Source organism: Oncorhynchus keta, chromosome 19 (genome assembly GCF_023373465.1).
Source record: "Oncorhynchus keta strain PuntledgeMale-10-30-2019 chromosome 19, Oket_V2, whole genome shotgun sequence".
Classification (NCBI taxonomy): Eukaryota; Metazoa; Chordata; class Actinopteri; order Salmoniformes; family Salmonidae; genus Oncorhynchus; species Oncorhynchus keta.
In genome coordinates this window covers 25,311,714-25,327,084 of record NC_068439.1, presented here as the reverse complement: position 1 = coordinate 25,327,084, position 15,371 = coordinate 25,311,714, and the positions used below count along the sequence as shown (strand labels likewise).

At 44.2% G+C, this 15,371-nt stretch overlaps 1 protein-coding gene across 2 annotated transcripts in view; it reads left to right on the top strand.

Moving 5' to 3' along the window:
• Window positions 1–15,371, top strand: part of LOC118378037 (adenylate cyclase type 2-like) — a 96,256-nt gene that overhangs the window by 66,137 nt on the left and 14,748 nt on the right. For both annotated transcript variants that reach the window (XR_008070774.1, XM_052470088.1), the window contains exons 16-19: window positions 2,107–2,247; window positions 2,523–2,639; window positions 7,733–7,917; window positions 12,777–12,861. Coding sequence is in view for 1 of the 2 variants with exons in the window: in XM_052470088.1 (XP_052326048.1) it covers window positions 2,107–2,247; window positions 2,523–2,639; window positions 7,733–7,917; window positions 12,777–12,861 (528 nt within the window). In the remaining variant the exon portion in view is untranslated. The remainder of the gene's footprint in view (window positions 1–2,106; window positions 2,248–2,522; window positions 2,640–7,732; window positions 7,918–12,776; window positions 12,862–15,371) is intronic.

Here is a 15,371-nt window from a genome sequence, read left to right as displayed (position 1 = left end):
CAGAGGAAAGAAGACAGAGGGGGGGAGACAGAGGGAGGAAACGAGAGGGGAGACAGAGGGAGGAAAAGAGAGGGGAGACAGAGGAAGGAAGAGAGAGGGAGGAAAAGAGAGGGGAGACAGAGGAAGGAAGAGAGAGGGAGGAAAAGAGAGGGGAGACAGAGGAAGGAAGAGAGAGGGGGAGACAGAGGGAGGAAAAGAGAGGGGTACACAGAGGAAGGAAGGTCGAGGGGGAGACAGAGGGAGGAAAAGAGAGGGGAGACAGAGGAAGGGAGAGAGAGGGAGGAAAAGAGAGGGGAGACAGAGGAAGGAAGAGAGAGGGGGAGAGAGAGGGAGACAAAGAGAGGGGTAGACAGAGGAAGGAAGAGAGAGGGGGAGACAGAGGGAGGAAAAGAGAGGGGAGACAGAGGAAGGAAGAGAGAGGGGGAGACAGAGGGAGACAAAGAGAGGAGAGACAGAGGGAGGAAAAGAGAGGGGAGACAGAGGAAAGAAGAGAGAGGGAGGAAAAGAGAGGGGAGACAGAGGAAGGAAGAGGAAGGAAGAGAGAGCGAGGAAAAGAGAGGGGAGACAGAGGAAGTAAAAGAGAGGGGAGACAGAGGAAGGAAGAGAGAGGGGGAGACAGAGGGAGGAAGAGAGAGGGGGAGACAGAGGGAGGAAAAGAGAGGGGAGACAGAGGAAAGAAGAGAGAGGGGGAGACAGAGGGAGGAAAAGAGAGGGGAGACAGAGGAAGGAAGAGAGAGGGAGGAAAAGAGAGGGGAGACAGAGGAAGGAAGAGAGAGGGAGGAAAAGAGAGGGGAGACAGAGGAAGGAAGAGAGAGGGAGGAAAAGAGAGGGGAGACAGAGGGAGGAAAAGAGAGGGGTACACAGAGGAAGGAAGGTTGAGGGGGAGACAGAGGGAGGAAAAGAGAGGGGTAGACAGAGGGAGGAAGATAGAGGGGGAGACAGAGGGAGGAAAAGAGAGGGGTCAGATGAAGATGAGAACGACTAACAAAGCAGAATAAACCGATTAACACCTTTCTCATCCTCTGATGACTCTAACCAAAGACCAGACCTTGGAGGAGTGATTGAGCTTGAAGGACAGTCATATTTTGTGGAACACGGGATTATACCCCAACAGTCTAAAACCCAGCAGTCTGTCTGTCCCTGGGCCCTGCATTGTGTTCTACCTTGAGACTTAAATGATTCCTGATGTCTCACAATGTCTCTGTATATCCGAGTCAACCAAACCATGTGACCATGTGAAGATAAAAGGAAGGACATGGTATAGTAAAGTAAATTACAGTATAGTATAGTATATATTGTATAGTACAGTACAGTATAGTATAGTATAGTATAGTATATAGTATATAATAAAATTGGGAGGGAATGCTGATTGGCTGACAGCTGTGGTATATCAGACTGTTTACCACAGGTATATGTATTTTTACTGCTCTAATTACATTGGTAACCAGTTTATAATAGTAATCATTCTCCTCGTGGTTTGTGGTATATGGCCAGTACACTAAGGGCTGTGTCCAGGAACTTTGCATTGCGTTGTATGTAAAAACGACATTTAACCATGTTATATTGGCCATAAAACACACCTCCTCGGGCCGAATTGCTTAAGTATAGTATAGTATAGTATAGTATAGTATAGTATAGTATAGTATAGTATAGTATAGTGCTCTGAACTGCAAACAAACCAAACAGTTTCCAATGGATGAATTTGCGAATTATAAACAAAATAATAAACCTTTGTTATCTGCTCCTCTTCCTGGCCAAGGGAAGTTGTGTGTTGAGAGTCAAGGTGTGTCAAAGAGGTGTTGTAGAGAGGAAATCGATGGAGGTAAATTGCTCTGGGGTGTTGAGAGTATTGATGCAGACAGACGATCTGTTACTGCAGTCATTGTTTGTTCTCTGTCCCCTACAGCCTTCCATTTCATGGCTTCTCCTCACGTTGCACTACTGCAAGAGTGAACTGTCCATAGCTCTCTCTTTCTCACTCTCTGTCTGTGTCTCTGTCTCTCGCTCTCTCTCTCCCTGTTTAAAGCTTTCCTCACTATTCCTATCTGAATCTCATTTATTCTGTCCCCCTGCTTGTCCCTCCCTCCCTCCCTCCCTCTCTCTCAGCAGGGAGGTAAAGGATCGTGGTGCTCTCTCCCCTGGCTCCCTACTTCCTCACGCATCATCATCGCCAACAAACCCTGGCTCCGATTGGTCCTCACCATGACAACCACCGCTGTTATACTTGTCATGGCTGTTTTCAACATGGTGAGGAACCAATTTACTGATTTTACTGGTTGATCTTGTCTGTGTGTGTGTGTGTGTGTGTGTGTGTGTGTGTGTGTGTGTGTGTGTGTGTGCGTGCGTGCGTGCGTGCGTGCGTGCGTGCGTGCGTGCGTGCGTGCGTGCGTGCGTGCGTGCGTGCGCGGATGTTTTCAGGCAAAACTGCCATTACAGCCATCAAAATGATCACACCGGAATACAGCCTAGTATAACTTCTCTTCTCCCCTTGTCTTTCTCATCTCCTCTAAACTTCTTTCCAGTTCTTCCTGGAAGATGAGGTTCTGACCACACCCACTACCATGAACCTGACCAATGACAGCATGCTCAGCTCCCACAGCCCCACCCACCTCACGGATGGGAATAAGTTCTACCTGCCTGTGAGTACATCTACCAGAGTAGGCACAAAAAAAATTCAAATGACAATAATGAATAAATATAACATGGATATTTACAGGGTGTACCAAGTCAATGTACGGGGGTATGGGGTAATTAAGGTAGCTATGTACTGTAAATAAAGGCATGGGTAAAGTGACTAGGCAACAGGATAGATAACAGACAGTATCAGCAGCGTGTGTGTGTGTGTGTGTGTGTGTGTGTGTGTGTGTGTGTGTGTGTGTGTGTGTGTGTGTGTGTGTGTGTGTGTGTGTGTGTGTGTGTGTGTGTGTGTGTGTGTGTGTGTGTGTGTGTGTGTGTGTGTGTGTGTGTGTGTGTGTGTGTGGCGCATCAGTATGCATGTGTGCGTGTGTTATGTGTGTGTGGCCGTATGCAATGTGTGTGTGTTTGTTGGGGTGTAAGTATGTGTGAGTGTGTCTGTAGTGTCCTGTGTGTGTGCATAGATTCTGTGCAGGAGAATTAGTTAAACAAATGATCAATGCAGTTAGTCCGGGTAGCCATTTGATGAGTTATTTAGCAGCCTTGTTTAGCAGTCTTTTGGCTTGGGGATAGAAGCTGTTCAGAGTCCTGTTGTTTCCAGACACTGGTACAGCTTGTTGTGTAGTAGCAGAGAGAACAGTCTATGGCTTGGATAGCTGGAGGCCTTCCTCCGACATCAACTGGTATAGAAGCCCTGAATGGCAGTGAGCTCGGACCCAGTGATGTACTGGGCCGTACTCACCACCCTCTGTAGTGCCTTGCGGTCGGGTGCCTTGCAGTGGCCGTACCAAGTGGTGATGCGGCCACTCAAGATGCTCTCAATGGTGCAGCTGCAGAACGTTTTGAGGATCTGAGGGCCCATGCCACATCTTTTCAGCCTCCTGAGGGGAAAAAGGCACTGTTGTACACTTTTCACAACTGTGTGAGTGTGTGTGGACCATGTTCATTCCTTAGTTATGTGGACACTGAGGAGCTTCGACCCGCTCCTCTACAGCCCCATGGGGGGCGTGCTCACCCCTCCATTTCCTGTGGTCCACGATCAGCTCCTTTGTCTTGCTGACGTTAAGGGAGAGGTTTTTGTCCTGGCACCACACTGCTTCCTATTGGCTCCTCCCTATTGGTTGCTTTGTCATCAGTGATCAGTCCTACCACTGTTGTGTCGTCAACAAACTTAACGATGATGGTGTTAGATTCATTGGAGGCGAGGCAGTCGTGGGTGGACAGGGAGTACAGGAGGGGACTAAGCACACATCCCAGAGGTCCCCCTGTGTGTGTTGATGATCAGTGTGGTGGATGTGTTGTTGCCTACCATCACCGCCTGGGGGAGGCCCATCAGGATGTCCAGGAACCAGTTTCAGAGGGAGGTGTTCAGTCCCAGGGTCCTGAGCTTGGAAGGACTATGGTGTTGAATGCTCAGCTGTAATTCTTATATAGGTATTCATTTTGTTCAAGTGGGTGAGGGCAGTGCAATAGAGATTGTGTCATCTGTGGATCTGTTGGGGCAGTGTGAGAAGTGTGGTTCTAGGGTGTCTGGGAGGATGGCGTTGATATGCGAGCCATACGGTCGTACTACGGGTCGCTAGTCATTTAGACAGGCTACTTTGGCACTAGGACTATGGTGGTCTGCTTGAAACAAGTTACTATTACAGACCGGGAATAGGTTGAACATGTCAGTGAAGACACTTTATTATTTTTTATTTTTTATTTTTTTTACCTTTATTTACCTAGGCAAGTCAGTTAAGAACAAATTCTTATTTTCAATGACTGTCTAGGAACAGTGGGTTAACTGCCTGCTCAGGGGCAGAACGACAGATTTGTACCTTGTCACCTCGGGGGTTTGAACTTGCAACCTTCCGGTTACTAGTCCAACGCTCTAACTAGGCTACCATGCCGCCCCACTTGCCAGCTGGTCAGTGTGTACTCTTAGTACGTGTCCTGGTTTTCCGTCTGACTCCACAACCTTGCGAATGTTAACCTGTTTAAAGGTCTTACTCACATTGGCTACGGAGAGCAAGATCACACAGTCATCCGGAACAACAGTGTTGCTTGCCTCGAGGCGAGTGTAGAAGGCATTTAGCTTTTCTATTAGACTTGCATCACTGGGCAGCTCACGGCTGGGTTTCGCTTTGTAATCTGTGATAGTTTTCAAGCCCTGCCACATCCGTTGAGCATCAGAGCCGGCGTTATAGGACTCGATCTTAGCCCTGTATTGATGCGTTGCTATTTGATGGCTTGTCAGAGGTCAGATAGAGCGGGATTTCTTATATGCATCCAGATCCCGCTCCTTGAAAGCAGTAGTTATAAGCAGTAGTTACAGCCTAAAGCTCAGTGTGGATGATCAGTGTTGCTTCTGGTTGGTGTATGTATGTGCGGTCCCTTTGGGGACGACGTCGTCGATGCGCGGGACACAAATGTTTTTTTTTTACCTAAACATGCAAACACCATCAGATAGAATTCATAGTAAGCGGTACACTGGAATGACATTCAGAAGAACTGGAATGGCATTCAGAAGAACTGAAACGGCATTCAGAAGAACTGAAATGGCATTCAGAAGAACTGGAACGGCATTCAGAAGAACTGAAATGGCATTCAGAAGAACTGGAATGGCATTCAGAAGAACTGGAATGGCATTCAGAAGAACTGGAACGGCATTCAGAAGAACTGGAATGGCATTCAGAAGAACTGGAACGGCATTCAGAAGAACTGGAATGGCATTCAGAAGAACTGGAACGGCATTCATAAGAACTGGAATGGCATTCAGAAGAACTGGAACGGCATTCAGAAGAACTGGAATGGCATTCAGAAGAACTGGAACGGCATTCAGAAGAACTGGAATGGCATTCAGAAGAACTGGAATGGCATTCCAACAAATGTCTGGCTATGCTACTGACATCTACTTTGGGTCAGACCTGGGTTTCAAATATTTCGGATACTTCTGGTGAAAACTTGCTTTATTCCATGTACTGTATTTCATGAAGTTATAGTGTTCGTCGCTAGCTTTCTGTTTTTATTAGTTCACAACAGAACATTTATTTGACAGAAATCACTCCTTTGTGCACTATTTTAAGTCAACAATCACATTTCTTTAACCAGGGCCACAAAAGTAATGTTTGTTAACATTGTCTATCAATAAACGTTGCGTTACATCAATCACAATCAATCAGTGTGTGTGTGTGTGTGTGTGTGTGTGTGTGTGTGTGTGTGTGTGTGTGTGTGTGTGTGTGTGTGTGTGTGTGTGTGTGTGTGTGTGTGTGTGTGTGTGTGTGTGTCATTGTGACACAGAGGGATCTAGAAGTGGCCTGGCTGTTGACTTGGATAGTATCTCAATAGTCTAAAGTCTCCTCTCCATGTCTCCTCTCCTTGTCTCCTCTCCTTCATCCCAGGAGTCCAAAGTAGTTGAAGTTCATGGGAGGTTGGCTTGCATCTGGTGTGCTGTAGCAACTGTGTTTTTCCGCAATTGCATTTGAATTACTCGCACGACAGCTCTAGGCTTCCTGCCTTGCTTTGCACACTTCACACATATTCACTCGCTCCTAGCTACGTCTGAGACGATCTCTGTCTGTTAGAAACAAAAAACTCTGTCCTCCTGAGATTGAGTATTGACATAGTGTGTGTTATCAGCACCAGAGAGCAGCCTTGGTGACTAGAGCTCAGTAAGCTCATTACTGATGTTTTACGCCTCAACGAACTCATAAACTAAATGAAAAAAATGAATGAACCGACCCAGTCCATTGTACCATCTTTCAGATCTTTTCCTTCTTATTGTTCATGTTCTGTGTACAAGTTTATTCAATAGTTAACAGTAACATTTTACACATCATTACCCTCCTCCATAGTGTTCAACACCTCAATCTTATCCCACGATTTGGTAAATAGACCTTCTTATAGACCCATTTCTGTTGAATAATTGTGGTTTTCTACTTTTCACATGTCTGATAGATGTGACCCTATAGCCATTCACAGCCCACAATCTGATTTAATGTGGCCCCCACTTCTAGTTCAGGCTAAGCCTTCATTCACACACACCTCTCTTTTTGCCATTAGTCTTGGCTGGGAGCCAATTTCCTCTATTTATCTGCATTAGTACTATTTCTTTCTTGTTTCTCTCTTTTCTTTTCACATATACACCTCTCTTTGCTAATAGCCCGAACCCATGTCTCCTATCTTCTAAATGTAATGATGTTTACCCTACTGCGTCGCGGCCTCTATAAGTCAGCCAGTAATAGCTAGTCCTGATTCACTGCTCTCCACAGGCTCAGTTAGTCTTCCTTTCTTCCATTCTTTCTTTCTTTCCCTCTTAACTGCTGTTTCTCCCTCCCTTCCTACCTCTCTATCTCCCTACCTACCTACCTACCTACCTACCTACCTACCTACCTACCTACCTACCTACCTACCTACCTACCTACCTACCTACCTACCTACCTACCTACCTACCTACCTACCTTCCTTCCTTCCTTCCTTCCTTCCTTCCTTCCTTCCTTCCTTCCTTCCTTCCTTCCTTCCTTCCTTCCTCCCTACCTCCCTACCTCCCTTCCTCCCTCCCTACCTACCTACCTCCCTACCTACCCTCCCATTGCCCTGTGTTGGCCCAGCTCTCCCAGCTCTCCATAATACTCCCTAGCCAAAGACCATTCAGTGACGTGATACTGAGCACATAAAGAGCAATATTCCCTTTTTATAGGACACGATATACGATGTCCATTATAGTTTTGAGGGAAATGTTGACTGGACATTTTTGTGAGGAACTGTTGTTATGGCTTGCTATTCATTAAGTGGAAAATAGTCTGCAGTTTGACTCTCTACATCTTTCTATATCATCTCAAAAGATGAAATATAACATCTCTCTGAGAGTTTTTTATCGACTTCACTTATCCTTCTTTCCCCCTCCTCTTTTTCCCTCTCTTCTCTCTTCTCTCTCCCCCCTCCCACATTCTCTCTCTCTCTCTCTCTCTCTCTCTCTCTCTCTCTCTCTCTCTCTCTCTCTCTCTCTCTCTCTCTCTCTCTCTCTCTCTCTCTCTCTCTCTCTCTCTCTCTCTCTCTCTCTCTCTCTCTCTCTCTCTCTCTCTCTCTCTCTCTCTCTCTGTCTCTCTCTCTGTAGTATTTTATCTACTGTTGTATCCTGGGTCTGGTGTCGTGTTCTGTGTTCCTGAGGATCAACTATGAGCTGAAGATGGTTGTAATGTTAGTTGCCATGGTGATCTACAACATCATCATCCTCCAGACACATGCACCCCTGCTGGACGGCTACAGTACTGCACTCTACAGCACACAGACACTGGACAGGTACACACACACACACACACACGGAGGGATAACAGGTTAGAGAGACAGCGTTCCTTTTATGAAAACCCTGGTGTTAAACATAGGGTAGAAGCCAGAGACACACAGCCTTTAGGGAATGACTGTGGAGGTGTGTAGGGTAGAGAGATGAGCAAGCACACCAGTGTTCATTTTGGCACTCTTTTTTTTAGATTTAAATAGTCTAGTCTTAGTCATTTCGACAAAAATATAATATGAATAATGATTTATTCTAGTTATTGTCAAAATGACGAAAACAGTGGGCCATTTTTGTCAACTAGGCAGCAGGGTAGCCTAGTGGTTAGAGCATTGGACTAGTAACAGAAAGGTTGCAAGTTCAAATCCCCGAGCTGACAAGGTACAAAATCTGTCATTCTGCCCCTGAACAGGCAGTTAACCCACTGTTCCTAGGCCGTCATTGAAAATAAGAATTTGTTCTTAACTGACTTGCCTAGTAAAATAAAGGTAAAATAAATAAAACTAAATGCCCTTTCATTTTAGTCATATTTTAGTCACATCACATTTGTATTGCCTCATGAACCTATACTAAACATATACCACTGACTTCTATGTGTACAAACATACATAGCCTTGTCCTGTCAACATATTTCTCTGCATAAAATCCTATCACATTATTTTCTTCCCAACGGCCAAATTGACAGAAGAACATAATAGTCTGCAGCAGATCAAAACCTCCAGTCTAACATGTTGTCTAGCGCCACCAACTGTTTCAGTGGCACCAGCCCGTGATTTGGTGGCACCTATTTTTTTCTGGGGTGTTATAATTCACCTTATAAAGTCATTAACTGTGCTTCAGACTGTGTAATAGAACACTAAGATGGTAAGCTATTCAATAAGTACTTTTTTTCATCTAACATGTCTAAGCAGGAATGCATGATTCAATATATATTGATGTGCAACCTAATCCAGTGATTGTCATAAATTGTGAGTTGAGAATAGGCTATTGGTTTTATATTTTACTGTTAAAATAGGTCTCTAGAATTTTCTGAAATGTTTTGTTCAATAGAGATGATTTTGACTGCATCTTATATGTGCTCTATTTTTGGGCTCATACACCACATGAGGAAGTGAAAACTCAAAACACATTAGCTGGGTTGCTAACGCTAACTATAACACCCACTGCTAGTAGTCATGTATTAATTAGCATTAAAAGTAATGCCCTAGAAAGCTTTTCAGTTGTAGCCCTCCTACCCTGTGCCGATGGACAATTGCGCATTTGGCGTGCTTTGATATGCTTATAGCCATATCAAATATCTCAGTTGTAAAATAATTGCTGTTAACCTCAATATTAAGGGATGACAAATAAAAAGTATACCCACAGAAAGCTGAGAACCACATTAGCTTCTCCCAAAGCTATGTAATTTCCCGCAATTGGATTTTGAAATGTTATGCATTTTTTCTCTGTCCCAAAGAGCACATCAAGTGGCTTGCTCAACAGCAGCAGGTCCCTGTGGAACAGGCCCAGGGGCTGGGCAGACACTTTCATTACAGGAATCATGAGGATAATGCACTTTACTGTTTGACCAAATCATGGTTTTAGCAAACCAAAAAATAGGATGTTTTGAAACGTTTGAGTGAGCAATTAGAACTTTTACCTGCACAGCCAAGTGAAAGGTTTGCAAAATAGTACTAAATAATTTAAATCTGGAGCCCTTCCCCTTGACATACTGTAGTTAGATTTTTGATCAAAGTTGTGTCTTAAGTAGTGGTCTGATAGGTTGCAGCACACTACTATCGAGCATTATCAATCTATTAACATAACATTTCTGACATGCGTTTTTCTGCATTTTTCTTGTTTTTATTCTGTCTCTCACTGTTCAAATAAACCTACCATTAATATTATAGACGGATCATTTCTTTGTCAGTGGGAAAACGTACAAAATCAGCAGGGGATCAAATACCTTTTCCCCCTCACTGTACATCTGCCTTGTCTCACATACCGCTAATATATAAATCAATCGTGAACTTATAAAACAATCAATCCATAATATATACAAGACAATCACAATATGATACACAATAGGCACCAAAAGGCAGACCATATGCTATCCCGGGCATTTTCTTCTCACCCTTGTACTAGAGTCTTACGACTCACTTTGGAGACATGCTACAATTTAGCATGAAACTACTTTTAGAGGTTATACATTTCAAATTCTTTGGAAGAATAGTATAAAAATGTTTCTTTCCCCATACCACTTTTAAATCTAAAAGGAACAGCGTGAGTTTCTCTCCTAATGGAATAGTTGTGGTTATCCTGTACCAAGTCAAAGTAGTTATATACACTCAAAAGCTTTGGGTCACTTAGAAATGTCCTGGTTTTTGAAAGAAAAGCACATTTTTTTGTCCATTAAAATAACATAAAATTGATCAGAAATACAGTGTAGACATTGTTCATGTTGTAAATGACTATTCTAGCTGGAAACTGCTTTTAATGGAATATCTACATAGGCATACAGAGGCCAATTATCAGCAACCATCACTCCTGTGTTCCAATGGCACGTTGTGTTAGTTAATCCAAGTTTATCATTTTAAAAGGCTAATTGATCATTAGGAAACCCTTTTTCACTTATGTTATCACAGCTGAAAACTGTTGTGGTGAATAAAGAAGCAATAAAACTGCCCTTCTTTAGATGAGTTGAGTATCTGGAGCATCAGCATTTGTGGGTTCGATTACAGGCTCAAAATGGGCAGAAACAAAGGACTTTCTTCGGAAACTCGTCAGTCTATTCTTGTTCTGAGAAATGAAGGCTATTCCATATGAGAAATTGGCAAGAAACTGATCTCGTACAACGCTTTGTACTACTCCCTTCAGAGAACAGCACAAACTGGCACTAACCAGAAAAGAAAGAGGAGTGGGAGGCCCCGGTGCACAACTGAGCAAGAGGACAAGTACATTAAGAGTGTCTAGTTTGAGAAACAGACGCCTCTTTGAGAAACAGATGCTTCACAAGTCCTCAACTGGCAGCTTCATTAAATAGTACCCGCAAAACACCAGTCTCAACGTCAACAGTGAAGAGTCGACTCTGGGATGCTGGCCTTCTAGGCAGAGTTCCTCTGTCCAGTGTCTGTTATTTTGCCCATCTTAATCTTTGCTTTTTATTGGCCAGCATCCCGAAGTCACCTCTTCACTGTTGACGGGAAGACTCTCTCCTCGACTTCGAGCCATCTAAGCCTTTCAAAGGGGGAATGGTCAAGATGTGTAATTGCTGGAAGTTTAAGAATAATCCTGACTAATTTGTTCTGAGATGTCTATTGTACCAGGAAGAGCACACATTGTCAAAGTGGTGCTGAACAAGAGCCCCAGCCAATGTCCCCCATTGCATTCTTATCCAGATATTTGGAGGTTCTTGACAGAAACCTAATTTTATGCTTTACTTTGGAGATAACGTTGTTTGCCATGCTCTCACCTGTCAGATGGTTATCTAGCACACAACCAAGATAATTGACAGTATTTTGCTGTGACTACTATGTCACCTACTACCACCTTAAAATCAGGGGATTTCTTGTTTCACTTTGGACCTGAACAAGATGGCCATTTATTGACATTCAGAAATGCATCACTGAGGGCTTTCTCAACCACATTTTGTCTTTGTGGGAAACCAACAGAGTAGAATCATCTGCATAGAGGAAAAGGTCACAGGCAAATGTCTGATCATTTATATACAACAGAAAGATGATGTCTCTTGAGGTCAGAGGTATTTTTCCCCATCAACTTCTGGGTGCAAACACTGTCTTCTTCTGTGGAAATGTTGCATTCAGTCTTTTTTGAATCTACACAATAAAATGGGTCAAAACATTGGCCCTTTTTTGTATTATACCCCATTTTTCCCCCCCAATTTGGATCTGGTCTGTAACTCCCCAACGGGCTCAGGAGGCAAAGGTCCAGTCAAGTGTCCACCGAAACATGACCCCAAAAAAAAACATTTCAAAAGTGTTATTTTAACACCAGCTCAGTGGGACTGTATATACTACGTCACTGAAAATAGTGTACATTTGACACTTTCTGAGTTAAACGTACACCATTGATTTTGCTGTGCGCACACATACATTTTTTAAACCTCCCGCTTTTGGCTGGATGTGTCAATGCGTAGTGTATATATATGCATACTTTATGAGCAGAATGAATGTCTTACCTCAATTAGCCATGAAATCCCTAGTTTGAAAGCAACTATTTTTCTGGAACCTGTGCTGCACAATTGTTCCCCAATGCCAGTCAGCCCCCTAGCAATTAGAGTTCAACCAATGAACTTCAGCCCCTTGCCATATGAGTGACAGCTAGTAAGAGGCTATCATGCACACACAGCAGAGGGAGAAAGAGAGCATTGATGTGGTGCACATATCTGCACATATGTGACATAGTGTGCAATTGTGAGCGCTACTTTCAGAACTACTGTCTAAGTATACAAAAGTACCGGAGAATCTCTTTAACACTGCTCCTGCCCTCACTGTGATCTGTGTAATAATAGGCCAGAACTTATTAGGCAATGTCTGTCAATATTCCTCTCAACTGTCAATCAAAAGTTGTCGCTATGGAATATAACTTTTTTGCCGGGGTAATTGTTGCTGCAATCATGACTGACGTTCTATGATATTGGGTTTTTGTGTTGATAGAGTGGAATTGATTTTTCTGATATGAGGAACAGTTAAAGAAAGAGGGAGCGAGAGAGAGAGAGAGGGGGGGGGGCAGAGGAGGAAATTCACTCCTGAGACCCATCAAATTATTACATCTATAGAAAGTTGAGCTTTCAGCTGGGGACAGACTAATTCTTTTGTTGTTGTTCTTTCATCTCTTTTTCTCTCTCTACTCATCCCTCTCTCCTCAGGCCAGGCATTCTAAAGGATCTGAAGACGATGGGTTCTGTTTCTCTCTTCATCTTCTTCATCACTCTACTGGTGTTAGCACGACAGGTACCTGTTATAGCTATGGAATAACCATGTAGTGACTATGTAATAGCTATGTACCTACTATGTAACAACTGACTTCTGCCTGCTTCAGTGGTGGCAGGTGAAAATAGAATTCAGTAGTTCACACAGATGGAAGACAGAGAGAGCGAGAGAGGGGGGTGTTGTACTGTTTCTTCTTTGCGGCATGGGTCGGCCTGTTGGGTTAAAACATGGCCATCAAAGTAAGGCCTTATGATATATGTAATGTATTGTCATGAACAGTTTAATTTTAATGATAACATTAGCCTACAGTAGGAACTCTCTCGGTGAAATCCACAGAACTGAACGTTTTAAAATAACAAATTCAACAACCATCTCTGTCACTAACAAATACATTCATGGGTTATAAATCTACAATTCATTCGAAAAGGCAAGGCACACTGGGAAATTATATTGGGGTGTGGTTTAGTAGGGGCATGGATTTCAATTATGTATTTTTGGCCACCTGTCAGTGGAGGTGTTGTACCAGTTTAAGTGGTCTATGGTTATGTTAATTAAAGTGAAAAGATACAGCCATTTTCATATATTTTGCATTGTATTGAGCCATCTTCTGTTTCTGAAGCATGAGGCAGAAACAGAAGAGGGGTCCCTAGTGGTGCAACGGTCTAAGGCACTACATCCTAGGGTTTGATCCCACAGCTGGCTGTGACCGGGAGCCCCAAAGGTCGGCACCGTCCGGTTTTGAGATAGGTTTGGCAGGGGAGGCTTTCCTTGGCTCATCACGCTCTAGTGACTCCTTGTGGTGGGCCGAGCGCCTGCAAGCTGACTTCAGTCGTCAGTTGAACAGTGTTTCCTCCGACACATTTGTGTGGCTGACTTCTGGGTTGAGCGAGCAGTGTGTTAAGAAGTAGGCGGCCAGTCGGGACATGCTCCCGAGCCCATTGAGGAGTTGCAGCGTAAACAGGTGTTTAGAAATACCTCATTTACCATACGTTTTTAGACCCTTTTCTATGAGACTTGAAATTGAGCTCACGTGCATCCTGTTTCCATTGATCTTCCTTGAGATGTTTCTACAACTTGATCGAAGTCCACCTGGTAAATTCAATTGATTGGACATGATTTGGAAAGGCACACACCTGTCGATATGGTCCCACAGTTGACAGTGCATGTCAGAGCAAAAACCAAGCCACGAGGTCGAAGGAATTGTCCATAGAGCGCCGAGACAGGATTGTGTCGAGCCACAGATCTGGGGAAGGGTACCAAAAAATGTGTGCAGCATTGAAGGTCTCCAAGAACACAGTGGCCTCCATCATTCTTAAATGGAAGAAATTTAGAGCCACCAAGACTCTTCGTAGAGCTGGCCGCTCGGCCAAACTGAGCAATCAGGGGAGAAGGGCCTTGGTCAGGGAGGTGACCAAAAACCAAATGGTCACTCTGACAGAGCTCTAAAGTTCCTCTGTGGAGATGGGAGAACCTTCCAGAAGGACAATCCTCTTTGCAGCACTCCACCATTCCGGCCTTTATGGTAAAGTGGCCTGACGGAAGCCACTCCTCAGTAAAAGGCACATGACAGCTGCTTAGGGTTTGCCAAAGGCACATAAAGACCCCCCGACCATGAGAAACAAGATTCTCTGGTCTGACGAAACCAAGATTGAACTCTTTGGCCTGAATGCCAAGCGTCATGTCTGGAGGAAACCTGGCACCATCCCTACGGTAGCATCCAGTGGTGTAAAGTACTTAAGTAAAAAATACTTTAAATTACTACTTACTAAGTATTTTTGGGGTGTCTGTCCTAAAGAAAATAATGTACTTTTTGCTCCATACGTTTCCCCTGACACCCAAAAGTAGTTGTTACATTTTGAATGCTTAGCAAGACAGAAAATGGTTAAATTCACACACTTATCAAGACAACATCCCTGGTCATCCGTACTGCCTCTGATCTGGCAGACTCACTAAACAGAGAACATCCCTGGTCATCCGTACTGCCTCTGATCTGGCGGACTCACTAAACAGACAACATCCCTGGTCATCCGTACTGCCTCTGATCTGGCAGACTCACTAAACAGAGAACATCCCTGGTCATCCGTACTGCCTCTGATCTGGCGGACTCACTAAACAGACAACATCCCTGGTCATCCCTACTGCCTCTGATCTGGCGGACTCACTAAACAGACAACATCCCTGGTCATCCCTACTGCCTCTGATCTGGCGGACTCACTAAACAGAGAACATCCCTGGTCATCCGTACTGCCTCTGATCTGGCAGACTCACTAAACAGAGAACATCCCTGGTCATCCGTACTGCCTCTGATCTGACGGACTCACTAAACAGAGAACATCCCATGTCATCCGTACTGCCTCTGATCTGGAGGACTCACTAAACAGAGAACATCCCTGGTCATCCGTACTGCCTCTGATCTGACGGACTCACTAAACAGAGAACATCCCTGGTCATCCGTACTGCCTCTGATCTGGCGGACTCTCTAAACAGAGAACATCCCTGGTCATCCGTACCGCCTCTGATCTGGAGGACTC